The sequence below is a fragment of the Aedes albopictus genome, chromosome 3 (assembly GCF_035046485.1).
Source record: "Aedes albopictus strain Foshan chromosome 3, AalbF5, whole genome shotgun sequence".
NCBI lineage: Eukaryota > Metazoa > Arthropoda > Insecta > Diptera > Culicidae > Aedes > Aedes albopictus.
The window spans coordinates 378,587,991-378,614,188 of NC_085138.1; the positions used below are offsets into that span (position 1 = coordinate 378,587,991).

At 42.4% G+C, this 26,198-nt stretch overlaps 1 protein-coding gene across 6 annotated transcripts in view; it reads right to left on the reverse strand.

The window, feature by feature from the left end:
* Positions 1–26,198, reverse strand: part of LOC109409926 (nephrin) — an 851,818-nt gene that overhangs the window by 65,412 nt on the left and 760,208 nt on the right. For all 6 annotated transcript variants that reach the window (XM_062855795.1, XM_062855794.1, XM_062855793.1 and 3 more), the window contains 2 exons: positions 25,268–25,411; positions 24,542–24,676 (listed from right to left, as the gene is read on the reverse strand). In XM_062855795.1, coding sequence (XP_062711779.1) covers positions 24,542–24,676; positions 25,268–25,411 — 279 coding nt within the window. The remainder of the gene's footprint in view (positions 1–24,541; positions 24,677–25,267; positions 25,412–26,198) is intronic.

Consider the following 26,198-nt stretch of genomic DNA (forward strand, 5'->3'; position numbering starts at 1 on the left):
GTCAGGAAAGAAATGATCAGTAATATGAAAAGAGGCAGAGAAAATCTAAAAGAACCGTTGACATAAAGCATGGACAAAGCTTGATCAGAGACGGAACACAATATTTATCAGACAAATTTTTCAGATACCCCCTCAACATTTCTCTTCTTTCCCCAATCAAGGCAGAATACCCGTGGACCAGCAAACCCCGCTATTCCTTTGGAACATATTTGCCACATGAGAGCTTTGTGTTATTAGATTTTTGTTTGAAAACGATGACGCGAAAATGTCTTGAACAAACACTACTGCACCCGGCGATGGCGAACAAGAGAAAATAACCGCAGGATGCTTCAGCTCGCTCGCTTCTTCAGTGTTTCCGAGGAGCAGTTTCCTAGTTCGGGGGGGATGGCTATTTGGCTGTTTGTTTCTGTCGCTTCCTTTTTGCGACCGAAATCACTTCTCGCTGCTGGATGACGACAGTTTCGGGAAGCAGAGGATTTCGCTTCCAGCTTAGAAGAGAATGAGACTGATTCGTTTATGGGTGGGCGGGTGGCGGAGTGACTGCTACTGAGAGGGCATCATTTGCTGCAGATTGCATTTCTTGTCCGTTATTGTGTACATATAAACTGGGTTTTGTTATGTTCCCGTTGGTTCGTCTTTATTGCGAAATGTGTTAGCTGAGGCAAGGGATATGTGTGGATAAGGAATAAGTACAAGAAAAGAAAGGAAAGTGCTTTTGGGATGGGTGAAATTTAATTTCTATTAAATTCAATTGAGTGGAAATAGACTTTGGTGGTAGTTTGATAGAATGCGGTCGTTTTAGAGAATGGAGCAATAATAGTAGTTTGAGAGTTGTTTTGTGATAAGGATAAGTTGCATGACTTTTGATAATGATGCTCACTTCTCAAAGGAGATTTACAAAACGATACGGTGTGGATTTATTGAGAAAATTAAACCCCAATAGCTCAATTATATCGAAAGCTGGATAAGTTCTCCAAGTAGCTGGAAAAACTTCGCCAAAGTTTCCTCCAGAAGCTGGAAAAGCTTCCTCCAAAAGCTGGAAAAGCTTCCTCAAGAAGCTGGAAAAGCTTCCTCCAGGAGCTGGAAAAGCTTCCTCCAGAAGCTGGAAAAGCTTCCTCCAGAACCTGGAAAAGCTTCCTCCAGAAGCTAGAAAAGCTTCCTCCAGAAGCTGGTAAAGCTTCGTCCAGAAGCTGGAAAAGCTTCCTCCAGAAGCTGGAAAAGCTTCCTCCAGAAGCTGGAAAAGCTTCCTCCAGAAGCTGGAAAAGCTTCCTCCAGAAGCTGATAAAGCTTCCTCCAGAAGCTGGAAAGGCTTCCTCCAGAAGCTGGAAAAGCTTGCTCCAGAAGCTGGAAAAGCTTCCTCCAGAAGCTGGAAAAGCTTCCTCCAGAAGCTGGTAAATCTTCCTCCAGAAGCTGGAAAAGCTTCCTCCAGAAGCTGGAAAAGCTTCCTCCAGAAGCTGGAAAAGCTTCCTCCAGAAGCTGGAAAAGCTTCCTCCAGAAGCTGGAAAAGCTTCCTCCAGAAGCTGGAAAAGCTTCCTCCAGAAGCTGGAAAAGCTTCCTCCAGAAGCTGGAAAAGCTTCCTCCAGAAGCTGGAAAAGCTTCCTCCAGAAGCTGGAAAAGCTTCCTCCAGAAGCTGGAAAAGCTTCCTCCAGAAGCTGGAAAAGCTTCCTCCAGAAGCTGGAAAAGCTTCCTCCAGAAGCTGGGAAAGCTTCCTCCAGAAGCTGGAAAAGCTTCCTCCAGAAGCTGGAAAAGCTTCCTCCAGAAGCTGGAAAAGCTTCCTCCAGAAGCTGGAAAAGCTTCCTCCAGAAGCTGGAAAAGCTTCCTCCAGAAGCTGGAAAAGCTTCCTCCAGAAGCTGGAAAAGCTTCCTCCAGAAGCTGGAAAAGCTTCCTCCAGAAGCTGGAAAAGCTTCCTCCAGAAGCTGGAAAAGCTTCCTCCAGAAGCTGGAAAAGCTTCCTCCAGAAGCTGGAAAAGCTTCCTCCAGAAGCTGGAAAAGCTTCCTCCAGAAGCTGGAAAAGCTTCCTCCAGAAGCTGGAAAAGCTTCCTCCAGAAGCTGGAAAAGCTTCCTCCAGAAGCTGGAAAAGCTTCCTCCAGAAGCTGGAAAAGCTTCCTCCAGAAGCTGGAAAAGCTTCCTCCAGAAGCTGGAAAAGCTTCCTCCAGAAGCTGGAAAAGCTTCCTCCAGAAGCTGGAAAAGCTTCCTCCAGAAGCTGGAAAAGCTTCCTCCAGAAGCTGGAAAAGCTTCCTCCAGAAGCTGGAAAAGCTTCCTCCAGAAGCTGGAAAAGCTTCCTCCAGAAGCTGGAAAAGCTTCCTCCAGAAGCTGGAAAAGCTTCCTGCAGAAGCTGGAAAAGCTTCCTGCAGAAGCTGGAAAAGCTTCCTTCAGAAGCTGGAAAACTTCCTCCAGAAGCTGGAAAAGCTTCCTGCAGAAGCTTAAAAAACTTCCTAAAGAAGCTGGAAAAGCTTCCTCCAGAAGCTTAAAAAATTTCCTCCAGTAGCTGGAAAAGCTTCTTCCAGAAGCTGGAAAAGCTTCCTCCAGAAGCTGGAAAAGCTTCCTCCAGAAGCTGGAAAAGCTTCCTCCAGAAGCTGGAAAAGCTTCTTCCAGAAGCTGGAAAAGCTTCCTGCAGAAACTGGAAAAGATTCCTGCAGAAGCTGGAAAAGCTTCCTGCAGAAGCTGGAAAAGCTTCCTGCAGAAGCTGGAAAAGCTTCCTGCAGATGCTGGAAAAGCTTCCTTCAGAAGCTTAAAAAACTTCCTCCAGAAGCTGGAAAAGCTTCCTCCAGAAGCTGGAAAAGCTTCTTCCAGAAGCTGGAAAGCTTCCTCCAGCTGCTGGAAAAGCTTCCTGAAGAAGCTGGGAAAGCTTCCTCCAGAAGCTTAAAAAACTTCCTCCAGAAGCTCGAAAAGCTTCCTCCAGAAGCTGTAAAAACTTGCTCCAGAAGCTGGAAAAGCTTCCTCCAGAAGCTCGAAAAGCTTCCTGCAGAAGCTTAAAAAGCTTCCTCCAGAAGCTGGAAAAGCTTCCTCCAGAAGCTGGAAAAGCTTCCTCCAGAAGCTGGAAAAGCTTCCTCCAGAAGCTGGAAAAGCTTCCTCCAGAAGCTGGAAAAGCTTCCTACAGGAGCTAGAAAAGCTGCCTCCAGAAGCTGGAAAAGCTTCTTCCAGAAGCTGGGAAAGCTTCCTCCAGAAGCTGGAAAAGCTTCCTCCAGAAGCTGGAAATGCTTCCTCCAGAAGCTGGAAAAGCTTCCTCCAGAAGCTGGAAAAGCTTCCTCCAGAAGCTGGAAAAGCTTCCTCCAGAAGCTGGAAAAGCTTCCTCCAGAAGCTGGAAAAGCTTCCTCCAGAAGCTGGAAAAGCTTCCTCCAGAAGCTGGAAAAGCTTCCTCCAGAAGCTGGAAAAGCTTCCTCCAGAAGCTGGAAAAGCTTCCTCCAGAAGCTGGAAAAGCTTCCTCCAGAAGCTGGAAAAGCTTCCTCCAGAAGCTGGAAAAGCTTCCTCCAGAAGCTGGAAAAGCTTCCTCCAGAAGCTGGAAAAGCTTCCTCCAGAAGCTGGAAAAGCTTCCTCCAGAAGCTGGAAAAGCTTCCTCCAGAAGCTGGAAAAGCTTCCTTCAGATGCTGGAAAAGCTTCCTCCAGAAGCTGGAAAAGCTTCTTCCAGAAGCTGGAAAGCTTCCTCCAGCTGCTGGAAAAGCTTCCTGAAGAAGCTGGGAAAGCTTCCTCCAGAAGCTTAAAAAACTTCCTCCAGAAGCTCGAAAAGCTTCCTCCAGAAGCTGTAAAAACTTGCTCCAGAAGCTGGAAAAGCTTCCTTCAGAAGCTGGAAAAGCTTCCTCCAGAAGCTGGAAATGCTTCCTCTAGAAGCTGGAAAAGCTTCCTCCAGAAGCTGGAAAAGCTTCCTCCAGAAGCTGGAAAAGCTTCCTCCAGAAGCTGGAAAAGCTTCCTCCAGAAGCTGGAAAAGCTTCCTCCAGAAGCTGGAAAAGCTTCCTCCAGAAGCTGGAAAAGCTTCCTCCAGAAGCTGGAAAAGCTTCCTCCAGAAGCTGGAAAAGCTTCCTCCAGAAGCTGGAAAAGCTTCCTCCAGAAGCTGGAAAAGCTTCTTCCAGAAGCTGGAAAGCTTCCTCCAGCTGCTGGAAAAGCTTCCTGAAGAAGCTGGGAAAGCTTCCTCCAGAAGCTGGAAAAACTTCCTCCAGAAGCTCGAAAAGCTTCCTCCAGAAGCTGTAAAAACTTGCTCCAGAAGATGGAAAAGCTTCCTCCAGAAGCTGGAAAAGCTTCCTCCAGAAGCTGGAAAGCTTCCTCCAGCTGCTGGAAAAGCTTCCTCCAGAAGCTGGGAAAGCTTCCTCCAGAAGCTTAAAAAACTTCCTCCAGAAGCTGGAAAAGCTTCCTCCAGAAGCTCGAAAAGCTTCCTCCAGAAGTATAAAAAACTTCCTCCAGAAGTATAAAAAGCTTCCTCCAGAAGCTGGAAAAGCTTCCTCCAGATGCTGGAAAAGCTTCCTACAGGAGCTAGAAAAGCTGCCTCCAGAAGCTGGAAAAGCTTCTTCCAGAAGCTGGGAAAGCTTCCTCCAGAAGCTGGAAAAGCTTCCTCCAGAAGCTGGAAAGCTTCCTCCAGCTGCTGGAAAAGCTTCCTGAAGAAGCTGGGAAAGCTTCCTCCAGAAGCTTAAAAAACTTCCTCCAGAAGCTCGAAAAGCTTCCTCCAGAAGCTGTAAAAACTTGCTCCAGAAGATGGAAAAGCTTCCTCCAGAAGCTGGAAAAGCTTCCTCCAGAAGCTGGAAAGCTTCCTCCAGCTGCTGGAAAAGCTTCCTCCAGAAGCTGGGAAAGCTTCCTCCAGAAGCTTAAAAAACTTCCTCCAGAAGCTGGAAAAGCTTCCTCCAGAAGCTCGAAAAGCTTCCTCCAGAAGTATAAAAAACTTCCTCCAGAAGTATAAAAAGCTTCCTCCAGAAGCTGGAAAAGCTTCCTCCAGATGCTGGAAAAGCTTCCTACAGGAGCTAGAAAAGCTGCCTCCAGAAGCTGGAAAAGCTTCCTCCAGAAGCTGGAAAAGCTTCCTCCAGAAGCTGGAAAAGTTTCCTACAGGAGCTAGAAAAGCTGCCTCCAGAAGCTGGAAAAGCTTCCTCCAGAAGCTGGAAAAGCTTCCTCCAGAAGCTGGAAAAGCTTCCTCCAGAAGCTGGAAAAGCTTCCTCCAGAAGCTGGAAAAGCTTCCTCCAGAAGCTGGAAAAGCTTCCTCCAGAAGCTGGAAAAGCTTCCTCCAGAAGCTGGAAAAGCTTCCTCCAGAAGCTGGAAAAGCTTCCTCCAGAAGCTGGAAAAGCTTCCTCCAGAAGCTGGAAAAGCTTCCTCCAGAAGCTGGAAAAGCTTCCTCCAGAAGCTGGAAAAGCTTCCTCCAGAAGCTGGAAAAGCTTCCTCCAGAAGCTGGAAAAGCTTCCTCCAGAAGCTGGAAAAGCTTCCTCCAGAAGCTGGAAAAGCTTCCTCCAGAAGCTGGAAAAGCTTCCTCCAGAAGCTGGAAAAGCTTCCTCCAGAAGCTGGAAAAGCTTCCTCCAGAAGCTGGAAAAGCTTCCTCCAGAAGCTGGAAAAGCTTCCTGCAGAAGCTGGAAAAGCTTCCTGCAGAAGCTGGAAAAGCTTCCTGCAGAAGCTGGAAAAGCTTCCTCCAGAAGCTGGAAAAGCTTCCTCCAGAAGCTGGAAAAGCTTCCTCCAGAAGCTTAAAAAACTTCCTCCAGAAGCTGGAAAAGCTTCCTCCAGAAGCTCGAAAAGCTTCCTGCAGAAGCTTAAAAAACTTCCTCCAGAAGCTGGAAAAGCTTCCTCCAGAAGCTGGAAAAGTTTCCTCCAGAAGCTTAAAAAACTTCCTCCAGTAGCTGGAAAAGCTTCTTCCAGAAGCTGGAAAAGCTTCCTCCAGAAGCTGGAAAAGCTTCCTCCAGAAGCTGGAAAAGCTTCCTCCAGTAGCTGGAAAAGCTTCCTCCAGAAGCTTAAAAAACTTCCTCCAGAAGCTGGAAAAGCTTCCTCCAGAAGCTGGAAAAGCTTCCTCCAGAAGCTGGAAAGCTTCCTCCAGCTGCTGGAAAAGCTTCCTCCAGAAGCTCGAAAAGCTTCCTCCAGAAGCTTAAAAAACTTCCTCCAGAAGCTGGAAAAGCTTCCTCCAGAAGCTGGAAAAGCTTCCTCCAGAAGCTGGAAAGCTTCCTCCAGCTGCTGGAAAAGCTTCCTCCAGAAGCTGGGAAAGCTTCCTCCAGAAGCTTAAAAAACTTCCTCCAGAAGCTGGAAAAGCTTCCTCCAGAAGCTGGAAAAGCTTCCTGCAGAAGCTGGAAAAGCTTCCTGCAGAAGCTGGAAAAGCTTCCTTCAGAAGCTGGAAAAGCTTCCTCCAGAAGCTGGAAAAGCTTCCTGCAGAAGCTTAAAAAACTTCCTAAAGAAGCTGGAAAAGCTTCCTCCAGAAGCTTAAAAAATTTCCTCCAGTAGCTGGAAAAGCTTCTTCCAGAAGCTGGAAAAGCTTCCTCCAGAAGCTGGAAAAGCTTCCTCCAGAAGCTGGAAAAGCTTCTTCCAGAAGCTGGAAAAGCTTCCTGCAGAAGCTGGAAAAGCTTCCTGCAGAAGCTGGAAAAGCTTCCTGCAGAAGCTGGAAAAGCTTCCTGCAGAAGCTGGAAAAGCTTCCTGCAGAAGCTGGAAAAGCTTCCTGCAGAAGCTGGAAAAGCTTCCTTCAGAAGCTGGAAAAGCTTCCTCCAGAAGCTGGAAAAGCTTCCTCCAGAAGCTTAAAAAACTTCCTCCAGAAGCTGGAAAAGCTTCCTCCAGAAGCTCGAAAAGCTTCCTGCAGAAGCTTAAAAAACTTCCTCCAGAAGCTGGAAAAGCTTCCTCCAGAAGCTGGAAAAGCTTCCTCCAGAAGCTGGAAAAGCTTCCTCCAGAAGCTTAAAAAACTTCCTCCAGTAGCTGGAAAAGCTTCTTCCAGAAGCTGGAAAAGCTTCCTCCAGAAGCTGGAAAAGCTTCCTCCAGAAGCTGGAAAAGCTTCCTCCAGAAGCTGGAAAAGCTTCCTCCAGAAGCTGGAAAAGCTTCCTCCAGAAGCTGGAAAAGCTTCCTCCAGAAGCTGGAAAAGCTTCCTCCAGAAGCTGGAAAAGCTTCCTCCAGAAGCTGGAAAAGCTTCCTCCAGAAGCTGGAAAAGCTTCCTACAGGAGCTAGAAAAGCTGCCTCCAGAAGCTGGAAAAGCTTCTTCCAGAAGCTGGGAAAGCTTCCTCCAGAAGCTGGAAAAGCTTCCTCCAGAAGCTGGAAATGCTTCCTCCAGAAGCTGGAAAAGCTTCCTCCAGAAGCTGGAAAAGCTTCCTCCAGAAGCTGGAAAAGCTTCCTCCAGAAGCTGGAAAAGCTTCCTCCAGAAGCTGGAAAAGCTTCCTCCAGAAGCTGGAAAAGCTTCCTCCAGAAGCTGGAAAAGCTTCCTCCAGAAGCTGGAAAAGCTTCTTCCAGAAGCTGGAAAGCTTCCTCCAGCTGCTGGAAAAGCTTCCTGAAGAAGCTGGGAAAGCTTCCTCCAGAAGCTTAAAAAACTTCCTCCAGAAGCTCGAAAAACTTACTCCAGAAGCTGGAAAAGCTTCCTCCAGAAGCTGGAAAAGCGTCCTCCAGAAGCTGGAAATGCTTCCTCCAGAAGCTGGAAATGCTTCCTCCAGAAGCTGGAAAAGCTTCCTCCAGAAGCTGGAAAAGCTTCCTCCAGAAGCTGGAAAAGCTTCCTCCAGAAGCTGGAAAAGCTTCCTCCAGAAGCTGGAAAAGCTTCCTCCAGAAGCTGGAAAAGCTTCCTCCAGAAGCTGGAAAAGCTTCCTCCAGAAGCTGGAAAAGCTTCCTCCAGAAGCTGGAAAAGCTTCCTCCAGAAGCTGGAAAAGCTTCCTCCAGAAGCTGGAAAAGCTTCCTCCAGAAGCTGGAAAAGCTTCCTCCAGAAGCTGGAAAAGCTTCCTCCAGAAGCTGGAAAAGCTTCCTCCAGAAGCTGGAAAAGCTTCCTCCAGAAGCTGGAAAAGCTTCCTCCAGAAGCTGGAAAAGCTTCCTCCAGAAGCTGGAAAAGCTTCCTCCAGAAGCTGGAAAAGCTTCTTCCAGAAGCTGGAAAGCTTCCTCCAGCTGCTGGAAAAGCTTCCTGAAGAAGCTGGGAAAGCTTCCTCCAGAAGCTTAAAAAACTTCCTCCAGAAGCTCGAAAAACTTGCTCCAGAAGCTGGAAAAGCTTCCTCCAGAAGCTGGAAAAGCTTCCTCAAGAAGCTGGAAATGCTTCCTCCAGAAGCTGGAAATGCTTCCTCCAGAAGCTGGAAAAGCTTCCTCCAGAAGATGGAAAAGCTTCCTCCAGAAGCTGGAAAAGCTTCCTCCAGAAGCTGGAAAAGCTTCCTCCAGAAGCTGGAAAAGCTTCTTCCAGAAGCTGGAAAGCTTCCTCCAGCTGCTGGAAAAGCTTCCTGAAGAAGCTGGGAAAGCTTCCTCCAGAAGCTTAAAAAACTTCCTCCAGAAGCTCGAAAAACTTGCTCCAGAAGCTGGAAAAGCTTCCTCCAGAAGCTGGAAAAGCTTCCTCGAGAAGCTGGAAATGCTTCCTCCAGAAGCTGGAAAAGCTTCCTCCAGAACCTGGAAAAGCTTCCTCCAGAAGCTGGAAAAGCTTCCTCCAGAACCTGGAAAAGCTTCCTCCAGAAGCTGGAAAAGCTTCCTCCAGAAGCTGGAAAAGCTTCCTCCAGAAGCTGGAAAAGCTTCTTCCAGAAGCTGGAAAGCTTCCTCCAGCTGCTGGAAAAGCTTCCTGAAGAAGCTGGGAAAGCTTCCTCCAGAAGCTTAAAAAACTTCCTCCAGAAGCTCGAAAAGCTTCCTCCAGAAGCTGTAAAAACTTGCTCCAGAAGCTGGAAAAGCTTCCTCCAGAAGCTGGAAAAGCTTCCTCCAGAAGCTGGAAAGCTTCCTCCAGCTGCTGGAAAAGCTTCCTCCAGAAGCTGGGAAAGCTTCCTCCAGAAGCTTAAAAAACTTCCTCCAGAAGCTGGAAAAGCTTCCTCCAGAAGCTCGAAAAGCTTCCTCCAGAAGCATAAAAAACTTCCTCCAGAAGCTGGAAAAGCTTCCTCCAGATGCTGGAAAAGCTTCCTACAGGAGCTAGAAAAGCTGCCTCCAGAAGCTGGAAATTCTTCCTCTAGAAGCTAGAGAAGCTTCCTCCAGGAGCTAGAAAAGCTGCCTCCAGAAGCTGGAAAAGCTTCCTCCAGAAACCTCTGAAATTTACAGAAGCTGTTAAAGTTTTTTTTTCCAGAAAATGGAAGCATCCTGTGAAAACTTTCTTCAGAAGCTGAAAAAGCGTCCTTCAGAAGCTGGAAAAGCTTCCTCCAGAAGCTGGAAAAGCTTTCTTCGGGAGTTGGAAAAGCTTCATCTATCCCATCATTTTTTGCCTCAGGATTTCCAGTAAATGTGCATCACTTTTCTTAAAAGCTCAATACAAGTTGTCTTAAATTTCCATGGAACTTGACTGCCCAGGCAAATCCTTAGCAGATCTCGTTCGACACTATCCCAAAACAAGTGCCAATTTGGAAGGATTATACGACCACTTGCGACGAAATCGTCCCTTGCATTCTTATTGCCTGACAGTGCCCTTCAAAGTTTCTCCCGAGCGTTTGTACACATATTTAGTTTGATCTTAAGACGTTCCAACAAGTGTACGGAAGATATGTAGGTACGCAAATCTGAAGCAACCCTTAAGCTCTTTCCTCCACCTACAGCTACAGTCCCACAGTCGTCGGGTTGTTGGGTAAGTCCCGACAGTCACCTTGCTGTACCAACCAACCAACCATGGCTTACACACAGCACTTCTGTTTCTGTATGCTGGAGAAATGTGTTGTCCCAGTGCACACAATTGTCTTACACGGCTCACCGAGCACCCACACACAGACACATACATACAAGGAGGGAGTTCTAGTGCACCTCTGAAATTTGAATTTGGTGGGGGCTGGGCTGGGAGGGCCAGGTGGTTGCAAGTGGTTTCCGAGCAAGCAAAGTTTGTTCATTAAATCGCCGGGAAGGATGATGGTCCTTGCGCTTCCTTACAGAGCGGTTCCCACATGTAAGATGACACTCCCAGTGCAGTCCGGGGTCTGTTCGGATGTTCTGTCCAGCACCAAACAGAAGTAGAGCGTGTGTCCTACCCACCTACAAGAGCTGCTTCAGTATTTTTCGGTGGAAATGACTCCAAACAATGCCATTAAAGTACACACACCCATCCAGAGCATGGAGTGCGGCGAGTGCTCCCCAGGGTGCTGCTGGTCTAGGTACGACAACGATGACGACGACGGCTGCTGGTCTGAATTAGGACAACCTTCATTGGGCTATTGCATTTTACTGGGCCCAGTCAGTGAATGCGTTGTAATGGAAAGATATGACACCGTCAGGGGCGTAGCTAGATGTACATTAGCGTGGTGCAAAAAATCGTTTTTGCTCCACACCGCTTATTCGATTCCTAACCAGATTATATGCCTTCTCCCAAAATTTGAGATCATTTGGTTGAAAATTGAGACTGCACAAGCCCTTCAAAGTTTGTATGGGAATTATTATGGGAAAACAATGTTTTTCATTCAATCCACCGTAGCACTTCCTCAAGTGTCCCAGTGGGTTAGTTCACCCTTGGAAATCCTAGGCTACTCTATCAGCTACAACTTTGCCGAAGACCGCATTCAAATCGGACGCCTCATTAATCAGTTATCGTTTTGTATCCAACTTTGCAAACTTTAACAGTGATCTTCCAGTTTCCCAGCAGGCAACATTGCTGCATATGGCGCCAAAGATAGCACACTGAAATCATGGCTACTATGTTTCACTGCAAAATGCAGTGATGCCCACCGAATAGTTTAACCATCATGAGTAAAGATTTCGATTCTGGATAAAAATCGGTAGCTAATTAATGAGGCGTCCGATTTGAATGCGGTCTTCGGCAAAGTTGTGGCTGATAGAGTAGCCTAGGATTAACAAGAGTGAACTAACCCACTAGGACACTTGGGGAAATGCTACGGTGGATTGAATGAAAAACATCGTTTTCCCATAGTAATTCCCATACAAACTTTGGAGGGCTTGTGCAATCTCAATTTTCAACCAAATGATCTTAAATTTTGGGAGAAGGCATATAATCTGATTAGGAATCGAATAAGCGTTGTGGAGCAAAAAAGATTTTTTGAACCACGCTAATGTACATGCAATGTATAATAGATGAGAAATTAAAAATGTCATAAACGTTATGTTATTTGGGAGCGGCACAAATTCCGCACAGAATAATTACAGTCTGCAAGCTCGTTTCATTGTGAGATAACTCTAGACCAACATGTGAAAAGGGCAGAACAACCATTACAAACGTCAACATCTCCCGTCCCACCCATAAGCGTATTTCGATTTATTCAGATTACAGATAGAGGGAAGTAAGCTCTAGCTGTTAATGGAAAACATTTCATTTCAGGACTGAGTTTGGCCAATCATCAACTAGGTGGAGGTATAGTGGGCAAACGTCAAACTCGAACTGAAACGATGCGAGCGCCATGGATGGGCAGTTGGCCAATTATCAAAGTTTTAAATATACCGTTAAACCGGTTGACGATGGGAATTATCAGAGTGTTACGTCTGTTTGTCTGTGGGTAAACGATTGAATCCCGATCAGATAAGCAAGGGTCTGACTAAGCATTTAGCAATCACTAGGGGTATTCACTAAACGGATTAAATGGCTGCGTATGCCATGATTTTCTGCATATTCGAAATGTTTCATGATTTTGCGAATGAAATAATCAAAGATTGCTTTGGTCATTGCGACGTTTAATCAGTTTAATCAGTTTACGCTGTTAAGTTAATCCCCCTACTGATTCCATTGACAGGTTGGGTACAACTAAGTTTTGCATCACCGTGTGTGATCGCAGACAGGCCAACGAGATTGTAGCGTTGTAGCCGTTGAGCTCTTCCCGAGCAGAGGAAAAAACTCAATAAAAGCATATGTATTTTGATATGAAGATTTAAAATTGATATTGGTTTGTTTGACATAAGAAGTAAAAGTACTGCAAATAATAGGTAAAATTCACTCCTCGACCAACATCAGCATATCATATTTAGCTCTTTTGAGAGCTAACCAATAGCAGCGAGCTATTTGGTTGATCTTGAAATATCAAATTTCGGTATTGGTCAGAAGTCCGAAGAAATTTTTTTTGATATTATTTTCAATACTTTTACCTCTTATATCAATTAAACCAATATCACGTTTTGGTTGTCAGTACTTGACCTCTGCTCGGGTTTACCTTGGAGCAGGTCCGTGCACAGAAGTGGCACCAAGGGAGGGGTTTTTGCCAATTTCGGCAAAAGGCGGAGGGGCGCCTAGTATATGAAGCGTCGGTAAGGGAGGGTTTAACACCCAAAACCCCCCCCTTGCGCACGGGCTTGCCTTGGAGTACCACGTATATCTTCCAATCCACGAAGTCGAGATCAAGGGAAAGGTCACCGACGAGTCTTTGGCATGCGAGGCGATCAAGCAAGGTTGTGGTGCGGAACATCCTGAATCCCAGATGGCCCATATTTTCCAACTTCTCAGCCAGAAAGACATCATTCGGAGCACCAGAAGCAACCTTAGGGTGTCCCAATGTTTACGCTGTCTGGAATCGTAGACATCATGTCCAATTTATTCAATGCTTTGCACTCCCTCTGCGAAGAACATTGTCAAAGTACTTCTTCCTTGTGTGACCCTTTTTTTGGGAACCTCCATAAATTATGTCACGCAAAAATTGCCGAGTTTCAATTCCCCTCCCCCATATGTCACACTTTTTGTATCAGAACCATGAAAAAAAATCTATGGGTCGTCACAGTTTGCAGACCCCCACCCCCTTACCCCTTCAGAGCGTGACGTAATTTATGGACGCGAAGATTTCAGGAAATATCCACGGAAGAATACTCAGGGGAGTAGGAAATGGCGTCTTTAGAAGTATTTGTGGTAAAATTATCAGTGGACTTGTTTTCATAATAATTTGCTGCTAAATTTTCGGAGGAGTCCCTGGAATTACTTGTGAAGGAGTCCTCAATGGAATTGCCAGAGAAATATCTGATTTATTTTTTTGAATAAATTCCAAAAGAAAATCAGATAAATTTTGGATGGAATCTTAGATACCCCAGGGCAATATCTTGAGAAACTCTTTGGAGAAGCTTCTGAAAGATTCAACGAAGAAAATTCTGAAAGTGTTTCTTGGAAGAATTCAGGGGATATTCTAATAGGAAACATTTTGTAGCAATCCTTGCAAAACATTTTAGGGCTTCATACGGCCTTCGGGAGAAGCGGTTTTCTAAATAATTTCTCATAAAAAAACTGCATAATTTTTTGAAGTGCATTTTCCAGGACATTTTTCATGGATTTGAAGGAATTATCGCTATATTGATAAGAGCTGCTTCTAGATGTAGTTGAAAATTTTTCCAGAGAAATTTGTAACAAAAATCCTAGTTGGAATTTTTAGAAGGCAACAATTATTTTTTTTTGAAGATCTTTAAAAACTAATAAGGTACACCGGGGCAAGTTGAAACGGGTGGGGCAAGATGAAACGCGAAGTTATGAAATAGATTTCAATATAATTTGGAAATTTATCCTTCGCTAAAAGATAGTTTGAATCAAAAACTATGTGTTATGCCAATAAAATTGTTTATCATCATTAGAAAACATTATGATAACCCGCTGTTTCATCTTGCCCCACCCGTTTCAACTTGCCCGGTGTACCTTAGAGGAACTGTCAGACCGATTCCTACAACAAAACAAAATATAATCTTAGAAGAATGTCCGTTAGAAACTACTTTGGAGTGGAGAAAGTCTTTGGATTTTATGTCAAAGCTTTTGGAATACATAGAAATAAAAAACATGAATAGTTCAGAAATTTATCCAAAAGAATTTCTGAAATGATTTTGATTATTTTCTTATTTATCTTGCCTACATTCACGGGTTCACCGGTAGTCTAACTAATTAAAACTGAACAGAATTTTCGCTTGAAATTCCCGAGAAATTATGGACGCCATATTTGAATCGTCCCTAAACTGGAAACTTCTACAAAAATTGCAGACATATAAGGATCAGTGCTGCCATGGTAAAATCAGATCGTGTAACTCAAGGCTACCACATTGCTGCGCCCCCTAGGCTGGTACGTCTCCAAGGAAATAATTTCAAAATGGCATCTATTTGAAAACTGTTCCGGGGAAACCCTACCATGAATTATTTCTTCGTAAATTTTAAATGTATTTATCACAGAAAGGGCATTCAGGCAGAAGTTTCTTTCATGAGTTCAGTAAGAATTCTCCTCAAGATTCCTCCGAGAAATCTTTTAAACCGTATTCCTTCCCATGAACTTCTTTCTCCACGATGTTTTCCTGGAATATCGCCAGCAATTCCTTTTATCATTCAGGATTTACCTAAATGTTTCTCGAGATACGTGCAGGATTTCTTTTAGAATGGTTTCAGCGGAGTTCCTCCGAAGATTTCTATAGATATCCGTTAAAAATAAGTTCCTGTTTATGTATATATTTATTTGAGATATCGCTAGAGATTCTTCGAGAAATACTTGCTTGAATTCCTTGAAACTATTCCATGGGTTTCTTAAGACATTCCTTCAGAAATCTTTTAGAAAATTCCTTCAACGATTCCTACAGAAATTCCAGAGGTATCTCCAAGAGATCTTCCAAGGATTGATTCAGAAAATACTCCAAGGATCCCTTAGCAAATTATCGAGGGATTTTTATCAAAGAATTTCACCAATGCCTTTGTAATTTCTGCAAACATTTTTAAGTGTAAGTTAAGTCCTCCACAGATTTCTTCAGGAATCCCTCCAGAAATTTCTAAGCCATGCTTTGTTTGGAATATATTCCATAGTTCCTCTCCAGAAGTTTCTCCTGTTTTTTTTTATCTAGGAATTAAAAAGGTATCTTAAGAAACTTTTTCAGGTATTCTCCCGGGCATTCATCCAGGAATTCCTCCAGAAATAATGCCTGAAACTGATTTAGGTTCCCTTTGCCCGAGAGTCCTTCTAGAAAATTTTCAATAATTTTTTCTAGGAATTTTCACAAACCACACTAGCAGTTTTCAAGCGATTCCATGTTTTTCCTTAAAAAATCCGTAAGGGATTCTTTCGAGAATTCTGCAAGTCGTTTTTGTGTTAATTCTGGGAAAAACTTCTGAAAAATCCTGAAGGAAGAATTTTTGAAATAATTCCTGCAGAAATCTCAAAAGGAAGTCCAGGAGATACAGAGACTGCAGAGCCAATTTATGAAAAGAATCCTGAATGAACTTCAGAAGGATTTTTTGAAAAATCCTTGCAAGGCTTTCTAGAAGAACCTAAGACGGATTAATGTATACATTTTTAGAGGAATTTCTATAAAAACTCCATGAAGGAATTAAAAAAAGCCCTCTCTGTAATTCCTGAAGAAATCCGTACAATTCTGAAAAACTCTTTGAGGATATTTTTGAAGGAATTTTAGAAGGAATCCGAGCGTAAATTTCCGAAAGAATCCCTGAAAAATTTTCTGAAGAAATTTTCAGTAGAACCCATGTAAAAGTCTCAGAAGTACTCTTGAATGAATCTCTAGAGAAATAAGTGAAGAAGTGCTCGAGAGATTGTAGCGTTGTAGCCGTTGAGCTCTTCCCGAGCAGAGGAAAAAACTCAATAAAAGCATATGTATTTTGATATGAAGATTTAAAATTGATATTGGTTTGTTTGACATAAGAAGTAAAAGTACTGCAAATAATAGGTAAAATTCACTCCTCGACCAACATCAGCATATCATATTTAGCTCTTTTGAGAGCTAACCAATAGCAGCGAGCTATTTGGTTGATCTTGAAATATCAAATTTCGGTATTGGTCAGAAGTCCGAAGAAATTTTTTTTGATATTATTTTCAATACTTTTACCTCTTATATCAATTAAACCAATATCACGTTTTGGTTGTCAGTACTTGACCTCTGCTCGGGTTTACCTTGGAGCAGGTCCGTGCACAGAAGTGGCACCAAGGGAGGGGTTTTTGCCAATTTCGGCAAAAGGCGGAGGGGCGCCTAGTATATGAAGCGTCGGTAATGGGGAGGGTTTAACACCCAAAACCCCCCCCTTGCGCACGGGCTTGCCTTGGAGTACCACGTATATCTTCCAATCCACGAAGTCGAGATCAAGGGAAAGGTCACCGACGAGTCTTTGGCATGCGAGGCGATCAAGCAAGGTTGTGGTGCGGAACATCCTGAATCCCAGATGGCCCATATTTTCCAACTTCTCAGCCAGAAAGACATCATTCGGAGCACCAGAAGCAACCTTAGGGTGTCCCAATGTTTACGCTGTCTGGAATCGTAGACATCATGTCCAATTTATTCAATGCTTTGCACTCCCTCTGCGAAGAACATTGTCAAAGTACTTCTTCCTTGTGTGACCCTTTTTTTGGGAACCTCCATAAATTATGTCACGCAAAAATTGCCGAGTTTCAATTCCCCTCCCCCATATGTCACACTTTTTGTATTAAGTCCACTTTTTGTAAGTTAAGTCCTCCACAGATTTCTTCAGGAATCCCTCCAGAAATTTCTAAGCCATGCTTTGTTTGGAATATATTCCATAGTTCCTCTCCAGAAGTTTCTCCTGTTTTTTTTTTATCTAGGAATTAAAAAGGTATCTTAAGAAACTTTTTCAGGTATTCTCCCGGGCATTCATCCAGGAATTCCTCCAGAAATAATGCCTGAAACTGATTTAGGTTCCCTTTGCCCGAGAGTCCTTCTAGAAAATTTTCAATAATTTTTTCTAGGAATTTTCACAAACCACACTAGCAGTTTTCAAGCGATTCCATGTTTTTCCTTAAAAAATCCGTAAGGGATTCTTTCGAGAATTCTGCAAGTCGTTTTTGTGTTAATTCTGGGAAAAACTTCTGAAAAATCCTGAAGGAAGAATTTTTGAAATAATTCCTGCAGAAATCTCAAAAGGAAGTCCAGGAGATACAGAGACTGCAGAGCCAATTTATGAAAAGAATCCTGAATGAACTTCAGAAGGATTTTTTGAAAAATCCTTGCAAGGCTTTCTAGAAGAACCTAAGACGGATTAATGTATACATTTTTAGAGGAATTTCTATAAAAAATCCATGAAGGAATTAAAAAAAGCCCTCTCTGTAATTCCTGAAGAAATCCGTACAATTCTGAAAAACTCTTTGAGGATATTTTTGAAGGAATTTTAGAAGGAATCCGAGCGTAAATTTCCGAAAGAATCCCTGAAAAATTTTCTGAAGAAATTTTCAGTAGAACCCATGTAAAAGTCTCAGAAGTACTCTTGAATGAATCTCTAGAGAAATAAGTGAAGAAGTGCCAGGGAAATTCTTGAAGAAATACCGGAAGAAATTTCGAGAAACTTTTTGAGAAACTCTTGGTGGAATTCCACGAAAAGTTTGTTGAATAGTTTTTGGGAAAATCACTGAAAATTCTTGGTAGATTTCTTAAAAGCATTTCTGAAACATTTTATGGACAAATTTCTGAACACAAGCTTAGATAAGCTCCTGCACAGAAAAAAACTCCTTACTCCTGACATACATTAAAATTGAACTAAAGATGACGAAGATATCATAAAATAACTTTTCCATGTGAACTAAAATGTGACCCCAAAATTTTGGCCGATGACATCAAGATTTAGTTCACTTAATAACTTTTTTTTCTAGATTTTCAGCTAAGTTTGCTAAAAGCAGTTGAAAGCTAATAGAATTTAGGTTTTATTACCGCTTTCATCTTAAAATTTGGTTAACGCAATTTCCAGTGACACAGCCGTAAGTTTAAACATATTTTTTGGAAAATCTTGCAGCTGTAGGTTAAGTTTATATAAAAAAAGTTCTTGTAAAAAACTCTCTTTGATCATGATCATGTATGATGGTATAGAAATAGAAAGCAATATGGCGCAGATATGGGCCTAAAAAAATTGCATGTTATTGAGGAGGTGACCCCAAACTTTTCATCGGGAGTGTATTCCTAAAATAATTCCTGAAAAACATGGGCGATAAATATTCCAAAATTATTCCCGAAAAAATCCGAAGTGAAGTTCTTTTAGCTATACTTAGAGGGAATACCGGAGAAATTTAAAAATTGAGGCAATATCTGGAGTGAATGCTAAAGGAATGTCTGTATAAACTCCTGAAAGTATCTCTAAAAGAATTCCTGTTGAAACACTGAAATTTAAAATGTTAGAATTTATGGAGGAACTGCTGCCGATTTTTTTATCAATCCCTGTACATATTCCTGCGAGAATTTTCAATAAAATACATAGTGCACTTCCTGATGTACTTCTTTAAAATATACCTGTTCGTATTTCTGAGGAATCTCTGAAAGAATTCCTGAAGCAATTCCTGTAGAAAAGTCTGTACAAATCTCTAGAGAAATTTCCGAAGGATTTCCTTAACAAATTCCTGGCAATGTTTCAGAAGAAGCCCATGGAAGTTTATTAAAAATAATAGTAGTAGAACTTTCACAAGGAAACGTAGTTTAATGAATAATTTCTTTCATTCACTTCTGGGATAATCACTGGAAACTTTTGGAGAAATTCTCAACTTGAAACTTGAATTTCTTAAAGGAATCCTTGGAAGAATTCTCTGTTAATATTGACTGGAATAGACTTCATTTAGTGAAACCGCTTTGTTGGCACAGCCCCGTACCACCTTTCGACAGCACAACCATTGCGCAACATGCGGTCCACAACGGACGAGACCACCCCGGTGATGGATCAACCATGAGCAAAGCATAGCTGTCAGCAGGTATGTTGGAAAAGAGAGAGTCAGAAATAGTTGTAAATAAAAACAAACAGGATTACGGAGAAGCCTGGCAAAATGGTTTTTAAGTGAACGAAGAAATTAGAAGTTTTGAGTTCGAGATAGAAAAACATAGTATAAATTGAATTTGTGGTAGAGCCGATAGTCGTGGTGAAAATAGTGGAAGCTTGCGATTTTAATTTATTCGAAAGGTGAACTAAATTGATCGAATTTTGTTGGATTTGTTTGTAAAGTTGATATTGATCTGCAGGATCCAATTTGATCGAAACCCGTGCCTAGAAACCACCATTATTGGAAGGAAAAATAGAAGACCATTAAATGTGAGTAGTTTTAATTAGGAGTAAGCTTAAAAAGAAACGAATAATTGAGATACGTTTATATTTCATTTGTTGTTTATGATTTAACAATAAATAGTTTAAAGCTGTCATAACTTAAGTGTTGCTGTGGAAATTTGGTTTCAATTAGGGTGGTCCAAAAAGGAACACGCTTCCTCTTAAGAAACCATTAGACATGACACATATTTGGCCAAACAAGCCCAACAAATAACCGACACAATGTGAATCATAGCAACCTTGGATGAATGTCGGACTTCAATGGCAAATATTTGGCATAAGGACAAACAGTGTAATACTTCACTACACCAACAAAGCTAGCCATGGAAATGTTTGACACTTCTCAGGTCATTTTGACAGACTACACACATGCACGAAAAAGGCGGATCATATATTCTACTTTATTGATCTTGTTGCCGTCCTTTTCATGCTCATGTTACATCTGTCAAAATGACCTGAGAATTGTCAATCATGTTTTGGTTAGGTTCGCTGGTGTAGGTAATAAAGAATGGCCCCTTGGTTGAAAAAAAAAAAATATGAAAACATGTCCCAAATTATCGAGTTTTTAAAGACGTTGTAAGAATATGTATGATGTATGTATGTACCTACTCGGCTACACCTTCCGTCCGTTCGCTTGGCTACGCCCATGAGACCACCTCCGGCGAGCACACCGGATCACTTCCCGATCTCAGTGGAAGCAAACCAACCTCCTGCTGAGAGTGATTTCCATTGATCCTCTTGGCAGGAGGGAAGCACACACAAAAGACACCCGACCCGCACCTAGCCTTATGCATGAGCATGGATCAAACAGACACACGTCCAGGAGAAGAAACTTTATTGATTTTCCTTCATTAGATCCCCAACTGTTCCGGCATCTCCGGTAAGACGCAGCGCTGCGCTGGGAACAACCTCCAGACACTTTTGCTTTTGCTGGCGGCTGGCCTGCAACGAACCGACGAGACCAACATCCGGACACGAACGGATCCGTCCGAGTTTATATGTCTCCCTGCGGTTTTGGCCTTATTTTATTAGCCTTTGGCTAGTTTTAGCACACAATTGCCGTTCAGCTCTCGCCCATCCATATGGCCCACGCACAGGTCGTCTTTCGTCCTTGGTCCTGGTGTGTGGGTGGTGACCAACACACCAGGTTGAGGCCAAATGTACCTCCTAGTCCTGTGTGCCGATGACGACGACGACGACTACAAGGATGTGTGTTTGCATCACACACATGATATAAAACAAATTTATTGGGATTAAGGGCTACTTCCGGGCCGGGACCGGAGCTATTAGACGGAAGATTCCCTTGGACGGGGGAATTGAAATTTGCTGCTTTTGCGGAGCAGGAGTTGTGACAATTTATTAGATGTTGCTTTAAGCAGGTGCTATAAACAGGCTTGAAGTGTCAATGAAATGGGAAATCATATATGGTTCGTATGGAAGATGCCGCGTTTTGAATTCAGTTGTATTGTGTCTATTACTCAAGTCATTGAATTTACATCTTTTTTCTCAACTTCAAAACTTCATTTTGTCAAATTTACTATATTTCGGCACTGTTAAATGCTAAAGTAGAGGTTTCGAATGTTTATAGAAGAAGTTGTGTTCAGCTCTATTGAACAGTTTATATTTCCAATCATCATATGAATTTGATTGACTTATGGCTCATAAAATAAAATGAAAATTATTCCCTTTGAAACGGTTACAACCTATCATAACAATTTGGTAAATCACCCCGGTAACTGGCGATCATCAGTTCGTTCGCTGATGTTGATGGTTATAGCACTTGATGCCTCTCGCCATACTCAGCTACAATCACCCACCCGTCCATAATTCCTCCCCAGTGCTGACCGGAAAAACAAGCTAGGAGGTGAGAGCAGTCAGTAAATAACCCCGTCAATTTTGTGGCTAGCAGAACCCCGTCCGATTGTACCACCATACCACTTCATTTCCCTCTCGGTCCATGTTCATGTTCTAACTTCAGTGGCTGCTGCTGTTGAAGCTGGTTAACGAAAGTATTTACTACCACGCAGCAGCCAAAGCCGCCCAGATAAAAAGTTGATGATTTATCGCTGAAAATTAGAGCCCCACTTCCGGTCGTAAATCAGCAGCGGATGAGGTTGTTTGTTGGTTGTTGGCAGTCGCGCGTCGTCTGCCGTAGAAATTAGTTGCCGATTTCCGGCGCCACCAAACACGATGTGGTAGGGCAAGCACGCACACACACACATACAGGGTGGATTAATTAGAGGGATGAGGTGTTTGCTAACAAAGCACGACAACAACAGCCGCAGCCCGCCGTCGTCGTCGTCACCTTTTACTCCCTAAGGACGGGGAAATGTAATTTGAGGCGCTTCTAACCCATTGAATTTGGTTACACGGTTGCCAAAGTAACTTTTCTTTGCCACTGATGACGACCGCCGACGCCGTCGCCACCGCTGACAAAGCTAGCGCGGAACACGATAGATTACCATCCATCTCCATCCGTCTCCTTGGGGTTAGATTTTAGCTAGACTTTCACGTGCCGGCAATCTCTCGCTTACGCGGGGTACAGCAAGGTCTCCAAATGCGATGTAATTTTGAGGGCTGCCTCAGAATTCGAGATTCCAGATTCCGTTCAGATTCCTTCCAGATTCCGTCCAGATTCCGTCCAGATTCCGTCCAGATTCCGTCCAGATTCCGTCCAGATTCCTTCCAGATTCCGTCCAGATTCCTTCCAGATCCCGTCCAAATTCCGTCCAAATTCCGTTCAGATTCCGTCCAGATTGCTTTCAGATTGCTTTCAGATTCCGTCCAGATTCCGTCCAGATTCCGTCCAGATTCCGTCCAGATTCCGTCCAGATCCCGTCCAGATCCCGTCCAGATTCCGTCCAGATTCCGTCCAGATTCCGTCCAGATTCCGTCCAGATTCCGTCCAGATTCCGTCCAGATTCCGTCCAGATTCCGTCCAGATTCTGTCCAGATTCCGTCCAGATTCCGTCCAGATTCCGTCCAGATTCCGTCCAGATTCCGTCCAGATTCCGTCCAGATTCCGTCCAGATTCCGTCCAGATTCCGTCCAGATTCCACCCAGATTCCGTCCAGATTCCGTCCAGATTCCGTCCAGATTCCTTCCAGATTCCTTCCAGATTCCTTCCAGATTCCTTCCAGATTCTTTCCAGATTCCGTCCAGAATCCCGTCCAGATTCCAGATTGAAGAAGAAACTGAAGAATCTGAAGAATCTGAAGAATCTGAAGAATCTGAAGAATCTGAAGAATCTGAAGAATCTGAAGAATCTGAAGAATCTGAAAAATCTGAAGAATCTGAAGAATCTGAAGAATCTGAAGAATCTGAAGAATCTGAAGAATCTGAAGAATCTGAAGAATCTGAAGAATCTGAAGAATCTGAAGAATCTGAAGAATCTGAAGAATCTGAAGAATCTGTAGAATCTGAAGAATCTGAAGAATCTGAAGAATCTGAAGAATCTGAAGAATCTGAAGAATCTGAAGAATCTGAAGAATCTGAAGAATCTGAAGAATCTGAAGAATCTGAAGAATCTGAAGAATCTGAAGAATCTGAAGAATCTGAAGGATCTGAAGAATCTTAAGAATCTGAAGAATCTGAAGAATCTGAAGAATCTGAAGAATCTGAAGAATCTGAAGAATCTGAAGAATCTGAAGAATCTGAAGAATCTGAAGAATCTGAAGAATCTGAAGAATCTGAAGAATCTGAAGAATCTGAAGAATCTGAAGAATCTGAAGAATCTGAAGAATCTGAAGAATCTGAAGAATCTGAAGAATCTGAAGAATCTGAAGAATCTGAAGAATCTGAAGAATCTGAAGAATCTGAAGAATCTGAAGAATCTGAAGAATCTGAAGAATCTGAAGAATCTGAAGAATCTGAAGAATCTGAAGAATCTGAAGAATCTGAAGAATCTGAAGAATCTGAAGAATCTGAAGAATCTGAAGAATCTGAAGAATCTGAAGAATCTGAAGAATCTGAAGAATCTGAAGAATCTGAAGAATCTGAAGAATCTGAAGAATCTGAAGAATCTGAAGAATCTGAAGAATCTGAAGAATCTGAAGAATCTGAAGAATCTGAAGAATCTGAAGAATCTGAAGAATCTGAAGAATCTGAAGAATCTGAAGAATCTGAAGAATCTGAAGAATCTGAAGAATCTGAAGAATCTGAAGAATCTGAAGAATCTGAAGAATCTGAAGAATCTGAAGAATCTGAAGAATCTGAAGAATCTGAAGAATCTGAAGAATCTGAAGAATCTGAAGAATCTGATGAATCTGAATAATCTGAATAATCTGAAGAATCTGAAGAATCTGAAGAATCTGAAGAATCTGAAGAATCTGAAGAATCTGAAGAATCTGAAGAATCTGAAGAATCTGAAGAATATGAAAAATCTGAAAAATCTGAAGAATCTGAAGAATCTAAAGAATCTCAATTCCTGAATTTCCGATTTCTGATTTTTGATTTCTGATTTCTGATTTCTGATTTCTGATTTCTGATTTCTGATTTCTGATTTCTGATTTCTGATTTTTGATTTCTGATTTCTGATTTCTGATTTCTGATTTCTGATTTCTGATTTCTGATTTCTGATTTCTGATTTCTGATTTCTGATTTCTGATTTCTGATTTCTGATTTCTGATTTCTGATTTCTGATTTCTGATTTCTGATTTCTGATTTCTGATTTCTGATTTCTGATTTCTGATTTCTGATTTCTGATTTCTGATTTCTGATTTCTGATTTCTGATTTCTGATTTCTGATTTCTGATTTCTGATTTCTGATTTCTGATTTCTGATTTCTGATTTCTGATTTCTGATTTCTGATTTCTGATTTCTGATTTCTGATTTCTGATTTCTGATTTCTGATTTCTGATTTCTGATTTCTGATTTCTGATTTCTGATTTCTGATTTCTGATTTCTGATTTCTGATTTCTGATTTCTGATTTCTGATTTCTGATTTCTGATTTCTGATTTCTGATTTCTGATTTCTGATTTCTGATTTCTGATTTCTGATTTCTGATTTCTGATTTCTGATTTCTGATTTCTGATTTCTGATTTCTGATTTCTGATTTCTGATTTCTGATTTCTGATTTCTGATTTCTGATTTCTGATTTCTGATTTCTGATTTCTGATTTCTGATTTCTGATTTCTGATTTCTGATTTCTGATTTCTGATTTCTGATTTCTGATTTCTGATTTCTGATTTCTGATTTCTGATTTCTGATTTCGTTGACGACAAAGTGCTCAAGGAAGGTTTCGAAAGATTATTAGTGAGGTCGTTCCATTCTTATTATAGTTCAATATATTATAACATGTTGTTGGGAGACTGCTGTTCCATGAGATGATGTTGGAAATAGTCAATTTTCAATTATAAATATACTGTTAGTTACAAAGATAGTCAATAGTCATCATGTAATCCCTACCATTAATCTTATTTGAAGACCCACTGTTTATCCACCTACTCGACAGTAACGAAAGCACACCGGTTTCTATAGACAGAGCAAGAGAAATATACAGGCCATCTAGGGCCCGACCAACATGTTGGTTGTTGTTGTACTTACATTCGACCACGATTGTGATATTAATCATCGCCGAGCCCTGGGAGTTGACGGCCTCGCACGTGTACACTCCGGCATCGCTCCGCGCCAACTTGGTGATGTTGAGGATTGGTCCCTCGGAGACGATTCGCTGGACACCTGTAACGCGAGCGGGACGCGGAGAAAGGGAGAAAGTGAATTAATCGAGAGTGATTAGACTGCCCTAATGGGGTTCCATTGTTCATTGTTGTTGGGTCCTGGAAGCAGGAGCCATGGGTCGCAAGGAACAATAGGTCGCACGAAATGGCACAAACATCATGGGCGTATATGATATGAGAGCGTGGGTGGCTGGTAGGGTGGTCCAAATCTTCATGTGATTGGTAATAATATGGAATTTTAAAGTTTCCTCTGAAAATTGAGCGCTGGAAGCTCAAAAGTAGGACAAATTGGTATTATTCAATAAAGAATCCATAAATCTGAAAGGAAGAATTTGAAATGGATTTGTAAGTTTCTCCTGGAACCTTACAAATTCCGGAACCTCACAAATGCACATCGATTTTTTAACACGGGATGTTTCAGCTCATGGTGGAAGCACTTTCCCAAGTTTCTCAAATTTTCAGTGGATCGTCTTGACGACTAAAACCTTCCTTTTGTGGGCAAGGTTTGAAATTTTTCTAATTTATCTAGTTTGGACCACCCTAGTGCCCACCTATAGTGAGTGCATGGCGACTGCTGCTGCTCGATACTTACCGGGCGTTTGAATCGGGAGGCCTTCCTTGGTCCAGGTGTATGCAATCGACATGGGATTACCGTTGGCCACCATGCCAACCGTAAGTGATTCGCCTTCGAAGCCGACCACGGTGGAAGAGGGCGGTGGCGAAAATTTCGGCGGATCTACATGGGAGAGGGCGGTGAAAATGCGGAGGAAATTCATATAGAGTGAGATGAGATGTGGTGCTCTATCGGATGGAATGGATGGGCGATGGCGGAATTAGGCGCTTTTGATTGATGGCTTTCCGAGTGGAGGCGCAAGTTTCCTGAATGTGCTGTTTCGTCGACTTCCACGGATTTGACGGGCTGTTGCGCTTTGGCCTCCTATGTATCGCCAGCCAGGGCTAAGCCGTTGTCTGTCTGTTAGATGGGTGGGGGTTGTTGATGTATTGATGGGTTACCGGCAGTTGATGGGGTTCAAGCAAATCCATTTCCAGCGAATTCAATAGACTTTTGCTTACGTGTTTTTTTCTTCTGACTGAACGAAGCCGAGAACATCAAAAACATATCAGATGCCAATTAGGTTAGGAGCTTTGCTTTGCATTTCTGTTTTTTCAATTCATCATCAATTCAAGGCATATGAAAGAACATTTCTATTTAGAATCTCCGCTTCTGACCTACTTTTGGTTTTATATTTGGAAAAATTTGGAAAAAGCTCACCAAAAATGGTGAGCTTGTTCCATATTATCTCGTCAACAGAATACTAAGGCATATGCTATGTTTCGATTTCCTCCTGGATGTGTGAGCATAAATCTCTATAGAATCGTCATGAAAAACACAAATGCTGAAACTCTAGGAATAACTCACAAAACATTTTCTTCAGCGAAATGTGGACCTGATTCAATCCCTCAGTAAAACCGATTAGCGATCCATCAAATCAGTTATTGTCGGATGTAATTGAAATGAAAAC